General features: G+C 38.2%; 1 protein-coding gene across 3 annotated transcripts; it reads right to left on the bottom strand.

The window, feature by feature from the left end:
- Positions 1-380: 380 nt before the first annotated feature.
- On the bottom strand, positions 381-13,694 carry LOC121874915. Of its 3 annotated transcripts, XM_042379259.1 has the most exons (8): positions 13,613-13,694; positions 8,903-8,993; positions 7,133-7,247; positions 6,115-6,253; positions 5,027-5,193; positions 4,230-4,397; positions 3,818-3,908; positions 381-1,673 (listed from the first exon to the last, which is right to left on the bottom strand). In XM_042379259.1, exons 3-8 carry the CDS (start codon positions 7,214-7,216, stop codon positions 1,594-1,596), a joined length of 729 nt encoding a protein of 242 aa, XP_042235193.1. In that variant the 5' UTR covers positions 7,217-7,247; positions 8,903-8,993; positions 13,613-13,694; the 3' UTR covers positions 381-1,593. The 3 variants fall into 3 exon arrangements, with proteins under 3 accessions (XP_042235193.1, XP_042235194.1, XP_042235192.1); XM_042379260.1 differs by lacking the exon at positions 13,613-13,694 and having other exon boundaries at positions 8,903-9,277; XM_042379258.1 differs by lacking the exons at positions 8,903-8,993; positions 13,613-13,694 and having other exon boundaries at positions 7,133-7,520.
- Positions 13,695-16,905: the final 3,211 nt, after the last annotated feature.

Here is a 16,905-nt window from a genome sequence, read left to right as displayed (position 1 = left end):
CGTTAGTGGGTGTGAAGGAGCAGGTGGCTGACTACAAGTGTTGTTATCATCCAAGTCGCATGTTGTAAGGGTGCCCACCACCCACACACCCTATATATTTTACGGTGGTGCGACTTAATTTACATTGTGATTCCAGGTGTTTTGTTACCTAGCTCAGCTATAATTACTCGGAATATTTTCACTTGAATATAATGTCTGTGGTTGTTAACTTAAACTAAGATATAATTATTATGTCCTTCACTTCAGTGATCTAAATAATATGTCCTGAATATAATACAATATAAATGTCCTGTACTACAACAACTACGAGAGGCATACACACAAACATATAGGCATAGAAGAAAATTTTTATTTACATACAATTTCAACACAAGAGCACAAGTGGACATGCAGTGAATAAACGTTTAAGACTGTTAGTTGTCAATAGGTTAGCATTACAGATAGTACTTATTGTTTCAGGATACAAACTGAATTCTCTATAACTAGTCTATATGAACCAACTAAGAAAACAAAGCACAGTGTAAGGTCGAGTCTAATGGATTGCATATTTAGGCTAAATCGTTACTCCGTCACCTTTACTTATCTTCAGTGACTGGGGGAATGTGAAGGTGCTGCCGCATGCCATCTGAATTTTTAAGAACACAACTCTGTACAGCACAAGGAAGCTATCAGAGTACGTGAAATATTATTGATATAGTAGCCAGCAGACTCAGAGGCTCGCCAATGAGGGAGGTGATATTGTACTTTATTGACATTACAACTCGAAATGAGAGTGTAAAGTAATCCATCAAAAAAAACAGTTTAGAGACCCTGCTTAAGAATCACGTGTTTTTTTAACAGACATGCAATTCAAAACATCCGATATATGTTTTAGCATATACTGTACAATACTACGGTCCCCATCACTGCGGACCCACCACTGATAATATCTCCACACTCCAATTTTTAACTCAGCAAAGCATGTACTAAACTGCCAGCCCAAGAAAAACTACAACACTTCTCTGTTTCTCTGAAGTATCTCAGTATATAAGAGCATTAATTACAATTAACATTTGTACTGAAAATTGCATTTTTTCTAGTTATCACTGACTTAAAAGTAGACTTTTGGAGTCATTAAATCACAAACTAAAACTAAATTATTAATGGCTGAGTTAAACTCATACTCCACAATAAAGTTTTTCTTAATCCCTTGTGTATGGTGTCCTCTCTATGTTGAATAAAGTTGTCTGGCGTTAGCATAATAAATATTAAAAGTGACGTCCCCTCAGTGAAAGGGTTAAATAGTAAGCCTCACAATCACGAGGGGGATTATTCCAAATATTTAGTGTAACTGAGACTGTCATCATCAGCTGTTCATTAGATTTTTTTCTTTCTTTTTTGAGACAAAAAATAGAGGGAAAACTATAAACTAATATTTTTAGTGATCTTCCTCCTGGCCAAGTGCTCAAGCTTGGTTAGGGTAGGAGAGAAAGGTGTGGAATGAAAGCTGTACTGTACGAGTTGATATTCCCTACATCACAATATTTGCAGACAAAATATTTTAACCTAAAATGTTTCGGGTCAACACCTATTGTGCTCATCCTGCTGAGCATATTAGAACACCTGAACCTTACACAAGCAGAAGTAACCCACCTCTTGTTGGTGAAGCGTCACAAAGCGACCCCTGGCTGCCACTGTAACACAAGAGAGATACAGTGTGCGTATATATATATATATATATATATATATATATATATATATATATATATATATATATATATATATATATATATATATATATATATATATATATATATATATATATATATATATATATATACAGTAGTACCCGATTTACGCGGTCAATTGAACCCACAGGGTACCGCGGAAAGTGAAAACCACTTTAAGTGAACAACAGAACATATGGGATTAATTCCAATAGAGACTGGCCCGACCCCCAAACTCCACTTTTTCCGACACAATACCTATGTTGTAGTAAAAATAACATCTAAATTTTATGATGGTATGCTCACACAATTAATATTTAAGAGAAATACAGTCGTCAGGTTAATGTCCATTCAAATAATGGACTCAAATCCCCCCCCTCTTCCCAGCTCACTAGCTCCTACCTCTCTGAGAAATGTTTGGGTGAAACCACTAGATTTTAACGTTTAGTAATAAATAATACCTCAGACTAAAGTTAGGATAATATAATTGACATTTCTGGATTCCTTGCAGGTCAGGGAATATTTTGAATGTAAACTTCATATATTTTGCACAAAAGATAAAATATTTGCTTTGTGTAAACCAAATTATTACATTAGATCTAAAATTTGTATGTCTAATACAAAATCCATGATGTTTATATTCAAAATGATCATCATATTGTAAGAATTCCAGCAATGTAAATTATATTCCGGCCGGGTAATTTGTATGAATTTTATGAGCTAAACCAAATATCCTCAGTAAATAAACAAAGAAATATTCTTCAAGGACATTATCTGTCAATTAAAATACCCCACCTCCGCCCTCCCTCCCTTCCTACCCCCCACCCGCCCTCTCTACCAGAGAAGCGATTGGGAGAAAATAGTATATTTACATTTTTAGTAATAAATAATAACCCAGACTAAAGTTAGGATAATATAATTGACATTTCTAGATTCCTTGCAGGTCAGGGAATATTTTGAATGTAAAGGTCATATATTTTGCACAAAAGATAAAATATTTGCTTTGTGTAAACCAAATTATTACATTTGATCTAAAATTTGTATGTCTAATGCAAAATCCATGATGTTTATATTCAAAATGATCATCATATTGTAAGAATTCCAGCAATGTAAATTATATTCTGGCCGGGTAATTTGTATGAATTTTATGAGCTAAAACATATATCTTCATTAAATAAACAAAGAAATATTCTTCAAGGACACTATCTGTCAATCAAAATACTCGGCCCTAGCTGGGTCAGTCCCTCCCTCCCTCTCCCCCACCCCCCACCTTCCCTCCCTATCAGAGAAGCTTTGGGAGAAAATAGTAATTTACATTTTTAGTAATAAATAATAACTCAGGACTAAAGTTAAGATAATATAATTGACATTTCTGGATTCCTTGCAGGTCAGGGAATATTTTGAATGTAAACTTCATATATGTTGCACAAAAGATAAAATACTTGCTTTGTGTAAACCAAATTATTACATTAGATCTAAAATTTGTATGTCTAATGCAAAATCCATGATGTTTATATTCAAAATGATCATCATATTGTAAGAATTCCAGCAATGTAAATTATATTCTGGCCAGGTAATTTGTATGAATTTTATGAGCTAAATAAAAAAAAAATTATACTTCACGCGTATATGAGTACTGTAGATGCACCGCGGAAAGTGAAAGTCCGGTTCTGGCAAGGTACCGCGTAAATGAGAAATCGCGGAAAGTGAAACCGGAAAGTGAAACTGTGTAAAGCGGGGTAATACTGTATATATATATATATATATATATTACTTTGTTGTAAATACGAGTGAAAAGCTGCATTACACTGACACTAGGACAAGCATCTGTACTCCCATCACAGTACTACTATACTTCAACTAAACACACAGTTTACATTTAGAATATTATATATTGTGTCCAATCCAGTGAAGCTGTTAATACCACGCAGTTTTTAGTTACTTAAGACTACAAATTGTTTAATTTTACTAATAGTATATTACTTAAAGAGTGTATATGTTACTTGTGTAGTAAGTGTTGCTCTGGTGATAATATAACTTAGAATACTACTTAAATTGTTTGAGAATTAAAGAACTAAATACTCCCAGAAGAAGCACCGAATATTTACTACCATCATACTGCAACACCTGATAGGGGCTTGGGGTGGCGGCACTCTTCACAGCCACTACAGGGTCGTAGTGTACGTCGCCGGTGTTGCCAACCTGTTGAGGTAATCTTTCAATTGCATACAACATTGAAACTAAGACTTTAAAGACTTTTAATATCCTAAACAGAGACATACGCATAACGCTTTAATACGGCATGACAGCCGTGGGCACTTGACTATCGAATACTGACAAGCTGACCGTTATGTAATATACTAGATGACAATTCAACATGTAATAAGCATTAAAGATCAGAAAAAAATAAAAAATAAAATAAATAAAACCAAATACACATATTCCAGTCACTATTAGTCAACGTGACTAATTAAGTACAGTATATGGGAAATAATTTATACAGTAAGTTTAGCCAATACTTACATGGATTTTGACAGTTTTGAAATATGTTTCTCTCACATCCGCAGATGCTGTGAGGAGTATGGAAGAGACGAGGTAGGTCTTTTCCAAGTCCACCCTTACCCATTCGCTTCCCTGGTTGGTGGTGCACGGGCAATATGTGAAGCTCTGCCAGCTGGTGGCATCATTGGTCTGTGCGTGTGTGAGACGAGAGAAAAAGAGAGAGAGAGTTAGTCTACATAATATGGCATGTGTACATTGCAAAATAGAGATAGAGCAACAATCAACAGTTCTACAAAAACTTTAAAAAGTCTGTTGTCAATAGTAAACATTTTAAAACAAAAGTTGTCAGAAGACGACGAAGATCGCCTGCAGGTGTACATTATGTGGACACAAAACTTAGTGGGCCATAAATTCTCTTTACACTTTGTTCAGGAAAGTTAACAATGAAAGCTGGCACGTTAGCATGAAATTATTCTTTGATATTTGTATATATCTGTTATCATTAGTTATATTTCTGAGGAATGTGTCTGTCCTGGAGTGGATTTACCTTGTATAAACAGACTGAGAAAGGAAAGTGAGAATATAGCCACAGGATTCTTGGTGTTGGATCAAGGAGAATTAAGAAGGTACTGTAATACAATACACTAACAAAACTGTTCCTGATGTTTCCGGGAAAATGAAAAGCATCCCCCACCTCTTTCTTTCTTTCTTGTCTCTATGCTCGTTTCTCTTTATTATATTTTTACCTTTTCCTTTTTTACATATTTCTTTCATCCTCTTATTTCACTCTCCACCACTTTTTTCTCTTTCTCACTCACGATTTCACTGAAGATGCCGATGTGGTCGGTGACCATAGAAGAGTAATCGACGTGTTTGTAGAGAGCCAAATCTTTAGGCAGCCTGGAGTAGCCTACTGTCCCTCGTCCACTCACGGCACACGCCACATTAGGCGTCAGCTTTAGTGTATAGAGTTTACACTGGCCATCTGAATAAGAGACATGGTAATTAAATCAAGGATGAACAAGATATCCATGGACAATAACATTAGAAACAGGCCTACAGTATGCCTAGGATACTCTAGGTAACAACTTAGACACATTACAAGTGCTGCTGTATCTAGAATGAACGAGATACTTTATCCCTTAAAAATATAAACACTAGATTTTTATATTTGAGATGAACTAATCACTAACTCAACAAAATGATACATAAAGCTAAGACCAGGAACAACTAGAAATATGTTGTAAGTGATGGGATACTAACACTTTACAACACTGGAAATATGAATCCCTAGCAGTATTAATATTATCATAAACTCTGTCATCTCCACAACACTTCCCTGGCCAGTAGAAGCCTCATCTCACAGGGAAATGAGAGTCATGACACAGATGCTTCTATAAGTTTATCCTGAAGAATGTTATTTAAGTCAAAGTATTAATGGTGAGATGTTAAAGGGAAGGAGTTAGTGGACAGGTGTCAAGGATGGCGTTGTTATTGGACAGGTGTTAAAGGGAAGAAGTTAGTGGTCAGGTGGCAAGAGGTACGTGTTATTGGTCAGGTGTCAAGGGGAGGTGTTAGTGGTCAGGTGTCAAGGGGAGGTGTTAGTGGTCAGGTGTCAAGAGGTACGTGTTATTGGTCAGGTGTCAAGGGGAAGGTGTTAGTAATCAGGTGTCAAGAGGTAGGTGTTAGTGGGCAGGTGTTAAAGGGAAGAAGTTAGTGGTCAGGTGGCAAGAGGTACGTGTTATTGGTCAGGTGTCAAGGGGAAGGTGTTAGTAATCAGGTGTCAAGAAGTAGGTGTTAGTGGTCAGGTGTCAAGAGGTAGGTGTTAGTGGTCAGGTGTCAAAAGGTAGGTGTTAGTGGTCCGATGTCAAAAGGCAGGAGGTCATGGTCGAACAAGTACACAGACCGGTGAAGGTGCAGAGAGTGCAGGAGGGGTCTTGAGCACAGCGGAAGGGACAGTAGATCTCTCTGGCATGGGTGAACTCCTTCGTCAGGTAGAGGGTGTTCGTGGTGGCACACGGAGCATCACCCCCGTCCACATAAACCTGCAGGAGGAACACACACACACTTAGTCAAACGTAGTCAGTGGCAAGTGAAAGAGGAAGGGGAAGAAGATCCAAACTCCCAAAGACTTTAGCATTATTGGTTTGCCCTATATGTTGGTGAGAAAGCGCAAGAGAGTCTCACTGTAAAGCTAATGACAACCTTTTCTCGTAACCCTAAAACTAAACGGGAGGGGGGACCCACCCCACCAGCTCTTCACCTCACCCGCTGCCTCTGTATGTCACCTGGCCCCAGTGACTATTATAACCTCTACTGAAGTTACGCCGGTGAACTATAGTAGAGGATGGATGAAAAAGAATTTGCTGAATATTAACAATCACACACTGAAGAATATATAATACCTCCTTTACATATTATAAAGTAATCACACTTGATCACATTGCCAAGAGACTGACTTTCCCAACATCGAGAAAGGACAGTGTACCCACAAGCATAGGGCGCCATCTGTTAGTAAACAAAGAGACCAATTTTGGTGGTAGACTCGAACCTGCAAGCTTCACTGTCACTAACGGGGAACTTTAGCCAAATTTCATTTCTTCATCATGGGTTTCTTTAACTGTATCTTGGTGAAGATGTAGGTGTAGGTGAGGGGTGATGCCTGCGTTTACCACTAAGCGTTGCCAATCCTCTTTCTCCCTGAGGTGTGAACCCTGAACTCGGGTGTGTAAATTCGAAGCATTCAAGCATTCACAGTGAGCGGGAGGGAGAGGGGAGGGCTGTGTCTGGGAGGTGTCTCTCTGTGGGGGGAAGACTGAAACCTCATAAACAAGTTGCTCTCTTTACCAACAGATGGCGCACTTCTCTGAGGAGTGTTTGGTGTATGTGCATGCGTGTGGGGCATTTTGGATAGTGTACATTACCTTGGTGAAGAAGGCGGTGTTGCCGAGGGAGAAGGAAGGGGTCGTGAGAAGTCCTAGTAGCAGCCATGAAACAAAGCTCCCCATCCTCCCATCAGCAGCTGCTCCAGACCTGATGCTGTACACACACACACACATCTGGCTGATACACGGGTTCTAAAATCCTCCCCGACTAAAAAAATCATAATACCACTGGCAGACATTTGCGAGTATTTCCTTCATTATAAATTTTGCGGTCTGTCACTGATCTAATTACAAGTCATAATATGATTAGTAACAAATCTACGTAAACATGAAGTGAAATATAATTAATTGAAAAACAGAGTTGTATCCGCATTTACAAAAAGAATATTGATAATTTAGAAATGCTGATTATTTATTACTGTGTTAATTACTGAATACTTATAGACTGTAGCGAAGAGCAGCTGGAATGTCATAATAAATAAATGATATATATATATATATATATATATATATATATATATATATATATATATATATATATATATATATATATATATATATATATATATATATATATATATATATATATATATATATTTATTTATTTATTTATATATATATATATATATATATATATATATATATATATATATATATATATATATATATATATATATGCTGATAACCACAATGAAAGAAGATGGATACCCAGTCATGTCTGTATCTTGGGGAATGAGGCAGCAGATGGCCTTGCCAAGACTGGCTGCAACAAGGCCACACCTGACTACGTTGTTCCTCGAACACTTTTACAGCTTAGAACCCAAATTCACCGCAAACAGAGAGAAGCTCGAGAAGCAGCCATCCCCTTGGACTCCCCGCCCACCTGGTACGATGTCCTCCGTAAGCTTCCTGACCTCTCGTATGTCTATGGGAAAGGGTCGCAGGGTCGCGGAAAGGGGACGTGATTGCTGCCCGTATTATCATTGGGTATGACTTTGCTTGGGAGATTGGTATCCCCGCATCCCCTGAGCAACACTCTTGTGCATTATGCAGAAGACCCAACAGCCGCACCCTTATCCACTACCTCCTAAGATGTCCCCACACACAACGCTTCCGTGACGCCTGCTGGACCACCACTCCACGACCCCCTGACGGAGACACGATGATCCTCTCCATACTGGCCAGATACTATGTAAATAACATTGATTATGTGTTGAAGGAATATCCTTCCTTCCTTAGGCTTTAGTAAGCCCCTTTATAATATTTATACTGTATATACTTGTCACACTTGCCAGATGCTTCTGGTGTCATTGTACAGGGGTACCTAGTGGCAGCACTAGGATCCCGCTTCCTCTATCAAGGAATAAACAATTGAAATTGGAAAAAAAATTGAAAGAAGAAAACACGAAGTTCCCAAGCGCTTTCGTGTAATTCACATCTACCTTGTGGTTATCAGCATATACCTGGATCACACGCACCCACAGTGATTTACTTGCATGTATATATATATATATATATATATATATATATATATATATATATATATATATATATATATATATATATATATATATATATATATATATATATATATATATATATATATATATATATATAAAATGTATTGTGGAAAAAATATATCAATGTAAACTCGATATTGCAACTGCTTTCATTAATGCCTTCGGGTACTGACACAGGACACAGAAAGATCTCGATATAATTGAACCACATTATCAACGTAATTTTTTAACAACAATTTATTGATGTAAATCAACACTTTGCAAACTCACCCCACAGTCAGTCCCTCACCTTCACAGTGGCAGGGTACTGGATTCAATTCATAAATGTGGTCGAGGACAAGGGTCGTTCTTCTTTAGTACTCGAGCCGACTGGTCTATAACTGTAAAATAAAATATTTTTACCCATAGTTGGCATAAAAAAGTTCATAAAAATACATAAAACTATCACATAAGGTACTGTTAAACACAGTATTACATGTATCAGTGACAGAAGACGCCCGCTGAGCCCACTGTGTTGTCACTAATACTTGAAGCAGGTGACGTGGATGGATTTGGTGCAGGTAGGAGGAAATGGTATGGGGGAGGAATACATAAGAACATAAAAATGGAGGAAACTGCAGCGGGCCTATTGGCACATACTGGGCAGTCCCGTTTACACCCAACCCCTACCGCTCATATATCCATCTAACCAATGTTTGAAGCTATCCAGCGTATTCGAGTTAATGCTGATGTTTGGTAACTTGTTCCACTCATCCACTACTATTTCCAAATCAATGTTCACTTATCTCGTTCCTAATTCTAAATTTTTCTAATTTAAACCATTGCTACGAGTTCGCTCCTGGTTGGATAGCTTGAATACCTTTGTTCTGTCACCTTGTTTATCCCTGACTAACATTTATCCACCTCGATGATATCGCCCCTCACTCTACTGTACGTCTCTCGAGGGAGAGCAAATTAAGATGCTTTAACCTGTCTCTGTACTCAAGGTTCCTAATGCCCGGGATTAGTCTTTTCATTCTCCTCTGAATTCTTTCTAGGGATTCTTGATCCATTCTGTAGTACGGTGACCAGGACTGAACTGCGTAATCCAAGCAGTCTCACAAGCACAAGATATAGTTTAAGGATAACCTCGCTAGTCTTGAACTAACACTCCTTTGTATTTCCCCTTGTTTCGAGCAAATACACATTGTTTACTTGGTTTAAGATTCCTACTTATCATTACTCCTAAACCTTTCTCACAGTAGGATTTTTTGTAACGTTTGTTCATCTGATATCTGGGTTCTCTGTTTACATCTCCTAGACTAAGTACTTTACATTTGTCTACATTAAATTTCATATGCCAGCTTTCAGACCATACGAAAAATTTGTTTTGCAGAGTCCTCGTCAGATGTAATTGCAAGCCCTATTTTAGTGTCATCAGCAAATTTACTTATGTTGCTGTCTACGCCTATATCTATGTCGTTTATGTATATAATAAATAATAATTTCCCAAGTACTTAGCCCTGGAATATTCCACTAGTGACGTTATCCCAATTGGATTTAGTGCCTTTAATGCTTACTCGCTGTTTCCTGTCCTGTAATCACGCCCTAATCCATTTTAGAATATCTCTCCCAATGCCATGAGCCCCCACTTTTCGTATTAGGCTTTCCTGGGGGACTCTGTCGAAGGCTTCCAGCAATTTGCCTACAATTGATGTTAAACTGATTGGACGGTAGTTAGAGGAGTGATCTATCTCCCTTCTTGAAAATCGGTATCACATTCGCTATCCAGGATTCTAGTACGACACCCGTTTTTAATGACGTTAAACATATTTACTAAGGGCATACTAAGCTCTTCCTTACAGTCCTTTAACACTCTGCTTACATTCCTTTAATACTCTGGCAAATATCTCATCGGGACCTGGTGACTTATTATGCTTTAGCCTGTCTATTTGCTTTCTAACATCGTTCCTAGTCACTATCTCGCTTAATCTATTTTCTTCTTCACTATCTTCTTCACTGTTGAAAAATATCTGTTCAGATTATTGCTCATTTCTCCGCCGTTATCAGTTAGCTCGCCGGTATCTGACTGTATTGGTCCAATCTTGTCTGAGTTTTAGTTTGATACATTTGAAAGAATCCCTTGGGGTTTGACTTCGCCTCCCTTGCCTCGAATGAGTTGGGGGTGATGTAGTGAGGATATGGTGACGAGTGAGGTGGGCGTGTTGTTGAGAGGAGAGGGTGAAGAATGAGGTGGGGGTGATTTAATGAGGAGAGGGTGACGAGTGAGGTGAGCATGAAGACAACACAAGCGACTGGAGTGTGTAAAAAAGCAAATCAACACGAAATGATTTGATATGTGCTCTGCGTACACTAAATCAATACTCACACAAAAAAGGCTTTCAATAAATACTGTATTGACATCACGAGAAATGCGAAAACAATATTACTTGATATATACGGTGTGAATGAAGAATTTGTCAAAATGTAAAAACAACATTTGCTATAATTATAATAAAGTGTCAAACGGGGGGATTAAAACACGAATAACTCAGGTAAACACAATTACTTCCATTAAGGTTCTTTGTTAAATTCAATACAGTTGGCGAGAGAACAGTGGTGCAGAGGTCTTAAAATAGTAATAAAAAAAATACAAAGACAGAGTGTGAAGCAGAACACTAAGTGAGGTAAATACTGTCGTGACGAGGCTTCAAGAAGCTAATGGAGACGAAATATTTATGGTCATCAATAATTATGTGCAACGAGACGGGTCACGAATGTTTAGCCAGAGAAAATTATTGGTAGGTCATGAAGGTGGAATGTGTTTCTGGCTGTGCGCTTTGTTATTCTGTCCCACATTATACCTGTACTGTATTCCTGATTTTCCTTCGAAGTCGACCGTGACAGCCTACACCAGGTTACAATGATAACACAACAGTGAATGAACAAGTCTATCTTTTCATGGTCTCAGTAATGTTTAACAATGAAGTGAGAGAACACTTGGACACATTAATAACGACAGACACACATAAACAATGAAAATAAAGCAGCAGTGATCAAAAAAAAAAATATTATCGCTTAATTTACCGATAAAACAAAAGACTCTCCCTTACAGAACCTTAAATCCGGTTGTCATTCATCACGGGGGCGATAGTGTGGGCCAGTAGCTGAGGGACAAATGGTAAGCCACTTAAAATAACCTCTATGCTAATATACAATTTGCCTGACATCAAATACCCAAAGAGGGTCTTCAACCTGATCCTGAAAAAATAAAGGTAATTAAGAATTTCCCAACTCCAGAATCCAAAACAAACCTCAGGTCATTCCTAGGTCTGGAACAAATGAGTAAAAATTTTATGAATCTAATAAATGATATATAAAGACAGATGCATCCTTAATTACCTGATTAAATAACATGATAGGTTTCTAAATGTATTATGTAAATGCATTACAAAAATTTGTATTTTTGTTGGGATGTAATACGGAGTGAACTGATGAAACAGTTGCTAAGTTTCTAAGAACACTGCAGATAAATGTTGTATAAAATTTGTTTTATTGGTCACATTTCCCCTTACATACTGTATTTGTGAAATTCATAGCTGTGGCATGAATATCTGTCGTGGTGAGGAGCGCAAGTGTATGAAGCTAGAACTAGTGATGTCACAGTGTGGGATTCCTTCGTCGTTTCCATGCGGTTGCGTTTTCAATCGCTACATTGACCGATTGAAATGTACTGCAAACGCATAACGCTAACGTTACCGCTAACCCAATCGTGCCAATGGAAACAACCGTGTACATTTCAATATGATCTATTTTTTGGCGCTAACGCTACCGCCTGAATGGAATCCTAGCTTTATTTTTGAACGCGGCGTGAAATGAAAAATTGTTACCAAACTTACGGTTGATTTTCGGGTGTAAATTATGTATGGTGGCATAAGACGAGTGTAATCTTTTAAAAAATATATGTAATTTTTATAGCATACAGCGAAGACGTGTAAATACCGTAAACCATAAATACAGAAATACTTGGCAACATAATTATGACAAACTTAAACTAAATCTATTGTACGTACCCAAGTCATTAAAAAAATGTTAACGCCTTCGTTCATGTCCTGAAGCGTCATGTATGATTTTATGCCTGCAACTTAAGGTTTTTAAGTTTACACTTATTTTGGATGAGGTTCATCACTTCTGTACCCATATATCAACTCTTTAAGCGCATTGGTAAGTGTTCGATCGTTCTTTACTTCCCTTCCGCCATTTTATGCTTCACAACTTCACTTCTACCTAACAGAAGGAAAATTGTTGCAGTCGTCGATATTCCAGTGTCCCGATATGTATGGTGGGAAGATTTTTTTTCATTGAGAATATAAGTTACAGCTACAGTGGCAAACAGTATTTGCCACTGTAGCTCAGGTGTGTCTGCGAGATACATCATACCCTGCTGTTAATAATGACGGCACCGAGTGTGAGCTCTTTCAAGAGAAGACTTGACCAATACTGGAGCGGGTTCTGGTACATTCAGGAGCCGGTGCATGCCCAGTACTTGCCAACAGTGCGTGACAGAGACGTGACCGATCGCCCAAGCGGCTAACAAGCCGATCAGTGGCGAAGAGGATAAAAGTAAAAAAAGTAAAAGTAATAATGTTATTACTCCGCTTCAACAACGAAGGTCTTGAAGCGCACAGCATGATGAATAAATACACTAGTCTAGTCCACAACGATATAAATTATGAGAGACTGAACTGTGTCCACTGTACACCATTACGTAAAGAACGCTTCGCGCCCTCCACCGAAATTAAACAAACCGTCTCAATTTAGCGTGAATTATGTAATTGAATATCCATTCTTCTAAGAAAAACTGTAGTATATATATATATATATATATATATATATATATATATATATATATATATATATATATATATATATATATATATATATATATATATATATATATATATATATATATATATATATATACATATATTTACCTGTATATACAATATTTGGCTATTACCTTTCTGCTGCTCACAAAGCAATATCCGTAGCACCGACGACGAGTCAACAATGCCTGGAACTACCGGACTGGCATGAGTCGCATGACGGTGACGCCAACTCCAACTCGTTGACTTTAGGTTGCCGAATCATGCGATTCCCCCCACAATACGTGAGAACTTTTTGTCGTAGTTGTTGGCTGGAATTATTTACGTAGCCTTACTAAGCCTACTTCCGTAACACACTATCTTCAATAATCTTGTGATCTTGAGGAATTGGTGTGTTCGTGTTCGTAATTATCACACCTCTACGGAATGGTATGTGGCACTGCCGTACAGTTTTATTAAACGCGGCCATAAATATTTTAGAAATTAGAACAGTAGATTTCCAAAATACAATATTTCTTTAAGTATACAATGAAAAGTTGTTTTTAGCAGTAACTAAGGTATAACGGCATACGCATTTTTTCTTAAGTTTATTTATATATACTTTATATAAGAAACCCATGCTTCTAGTGAGTGGACACTGTTATAGAAGAGTGGGAAGAAGAAAGAAAAAGAAAGACATAATAATGAAACAAGACCAAGAAGAGGAGCAGAACCAGAGGAGGAAGTACTAAGACAAGATAGTAATAGGAAGATCGTCCGTAGTGTAGGCACCTTACTTTTATTTTTTACGGGATTAGCCCACCAGGGCACAGGTCACATGACCCACATTAGGGCCAAGGGGCGAAATAATAATACTAATACTAATACTAATACTAATACTAATACTAATACTAATACTAATACTAATAATAATAATAATAATAATAATATAAAAATTAATATAAAAAATATAAAAAATATTAACTTAAAATTGAATAATAACAACACCCATAAAGAAATAAAAAAAAACCATTAGTGAGAAACGATATACAGTATGTATGTTTTGTAATTAATGTAAGAGAAACAATTGAGACCCTGCAATTGTGTGTAAATGAGGCAGAAAGTCAGATCAGCAACCTGAGACTTGGTCACGATATTTGTGATGTCATATGGCAGCAGGGTCTACCATTATGCTTCCAATATCTTGCCAGGCGGAAGTACCTTGTAGTGGATTTCTCCCCTACAAACGCTGTTTGTCGCTGCGTAGCCGACCCCACGAATACCACAGTGTGTGCCTCGTGGTCTAGGTCAACCAGCGCCGCCCTACATCACGGAGCGGGGGTCAACTACTAAGCCACGCCTACCCCCGCTATTTAAGACCTGACCTCGTGGTGACCTGCCTCTTTCTGCCGACACCAATCAGCCAGCAACACCACCTCCTTCGCCTGCCTGGCGGTCCTCGCTCCCGCCGGCGAGCATGGCGACCCACAAGCTGGTCCTCCTCTGAGCATCCTCACCAACCAGCTCTCTCTACATCACACTTGTAACCATGCTGACTTCCCAGCACCAAGCTGCATTGTACATCCAATACATGTATACATGAGAGCACATTGTGAGTTTCCTTTCTCCATCCCATCCTGAGTGTGAACCAAACATCATTAACCCCACAACCTCCTTGTTTGACAGCTACGTACTACCTACTACCTGTGTGCCTTCTACCTAAACTAGTACCCTGTACAATAAATCACTAACATCTATAACAGAGTGATGAGGATAATAAGGGTCCAGCACTTTTATTTATTGTGTCCTGGCCACCATTGCCTTAGAACTCGGAACAATTTACAGTCGCCCAAACAGGTGAAGGAAGGGAGTGTGTAGATGAAGGAAGGGGAGTGTGTAGGTGAAGGAAGGGGAGTGTGTAGGTGAATAGAGTATTGATATCTCAAACAGTGGCGTGCGAGCTAACCTAACCCAAGGGGGTTTTGTCTGGACCCCGTAAGTGTGCGTGTGTCTGTGTATGTGTTTTGGGTTTACATAACATTCCCACCAAGACTCACCTCACCCTTCGATATTCTTTCTTGAGGCATTACAAAATTATATTGCTCAAGTCCAAAGTTGGTGTAGTATACATTTTCATGTACCGAGTAATTTACCTCTGTACGTTAATTATTTTTACAATAGACAATTCCATTCCTGGGTGGAGGGGAGGGGGGTCCTCTGAGTGCCTAATTTTGTGAGTTAATGAAATGCATTCATTATCTAATGGTGTCATGATACTTTGTAAAAGTGTTCCCTAACCACACCGACAATACAGTGTCTAAAGTTGGTAGATTCAGTACAGTTAGTTGTCAATAAGATTCTGTACACCTTTGAGAAAGTGGCAAACTCTTGATGTCAAGTTTGGTTTGGTTAAATTAGATGAATTTATTTTATTCAGGTTTTCCTATACAGTAGTTCCTCATCAATCGCTGATGTTAGGTCCTGTAAACCCTGTAGTTGGCAAGACTAAAGGCTTATGGGAAATAGAGGCTTAGGTTCCACAGCTGTGGATAACACTAATCAAAGGCAAACCAAGTAACCTATTCCTTCACAATACCTTTGCCTCAAAACCAAAACTTTTCCTTCTTCTTGGAAGCATGCCTCAGTTCAGCCCATCCCGAAGAAGGGTGACCATTCCAATCCCTCTAACTATCGCCCCGTTGCCCTAACTTCAACCTTCTCTAAGATTTTCTAAACTATTTTAAACTCATTTTCTCCGTCACCTTGAACGCCTTTCTCTTTTGTTGGATCACCAGGTATGATTTTTGCCAGGCGAGATCTACTGGTGATCTGCTTTCTTACCACACCCACCTTAGGTCATCCTTTCTTAGGGATTATGGGGAAATTTTCGTCGTGGTCCTTTACATCTCCAAAGCATTTGACAGGGTATGGCATAAGTCTTTGTTTTCTATACTTCCCTCTTATGGTTTCTCTCCCCCACTTTGTTCTCTAATTTCAAGCTTCTTTCAGAACCGATCCATGGCAGTTGTTGTCGAAGGATCGATCTCTTGCTCTTTCACTACCAATAGTGGTGTCCCACAGGGTTCTGTTCTTTCACCTACTCTCTTTCTTTTTTTATCAATGATTTACTACACACTACGACTAATTCTATCCATTCTTACGCTGATGATTCTACTCTTCACTCTTCTTCACATTTTCCCTTCCCCCTAATTCTCAAACCAGATCTGTTTCTAGAGCTCATATCATTTCATCTATCAATGAGGATCTGTGCAGCATCTCCGAATGGGGACAGTAGAAACTTGGTTAAATTCAATTGTAATTAAACACAGTATTTACCAATTACACTTTCCAAATTAGATGATCTCCCACCAATCACATTTCAGGATGCAATCATTTTGCCAAATTCTAAAATAGATATGCTAAGCCTCACCATTTCCTCTAATATGTC

The sequence above is a fragment of the Homarus americanus genome, unplaced genomic scaffold (genome assembly GCF_018991925.1).
Source record: "Homarus americanus isolate GMGI-L3 unplaced genomic scaffold, GMGI_Hamer_2.0 scaffold56009, whole genome shotgun sequence".
Classification (NCBI taxonomy): Eukaryota; Metazoa; Arthropoda; class Malacostraca; order Decapoda; family Nephropidae; genus Homarus; species Homarus americanus.
This window is presented reverse-complemented; position numbering and strand designations above follow the sequence as displayed.

Excerpts from the sequence above, each read along its gene's own strand:
- LOC121874915 (XM_042379258.1), bottom strand. The coding sequence starts at position 7,267 with ATGTGTGTGTGTGTGTACAGCATCAGGTCTGGAGCAGCTGCTGATGGG. Across the intron at positions 5,194-6,114 it reads CACTCTCTGCACCTTCACCG|ATGGCCAGTGTAAACTCTAT; the intron begins GTCTGTGTACTT and ends TCTCTTATTCAG. Across the intron at positions 4,398-5,026 it reads TCGGCATCTTCAGTGAAATC|ACCAATGATGCCACCAGCTG; the intron begins GTGAGTGAGAAA and ends ACACACGCACAG.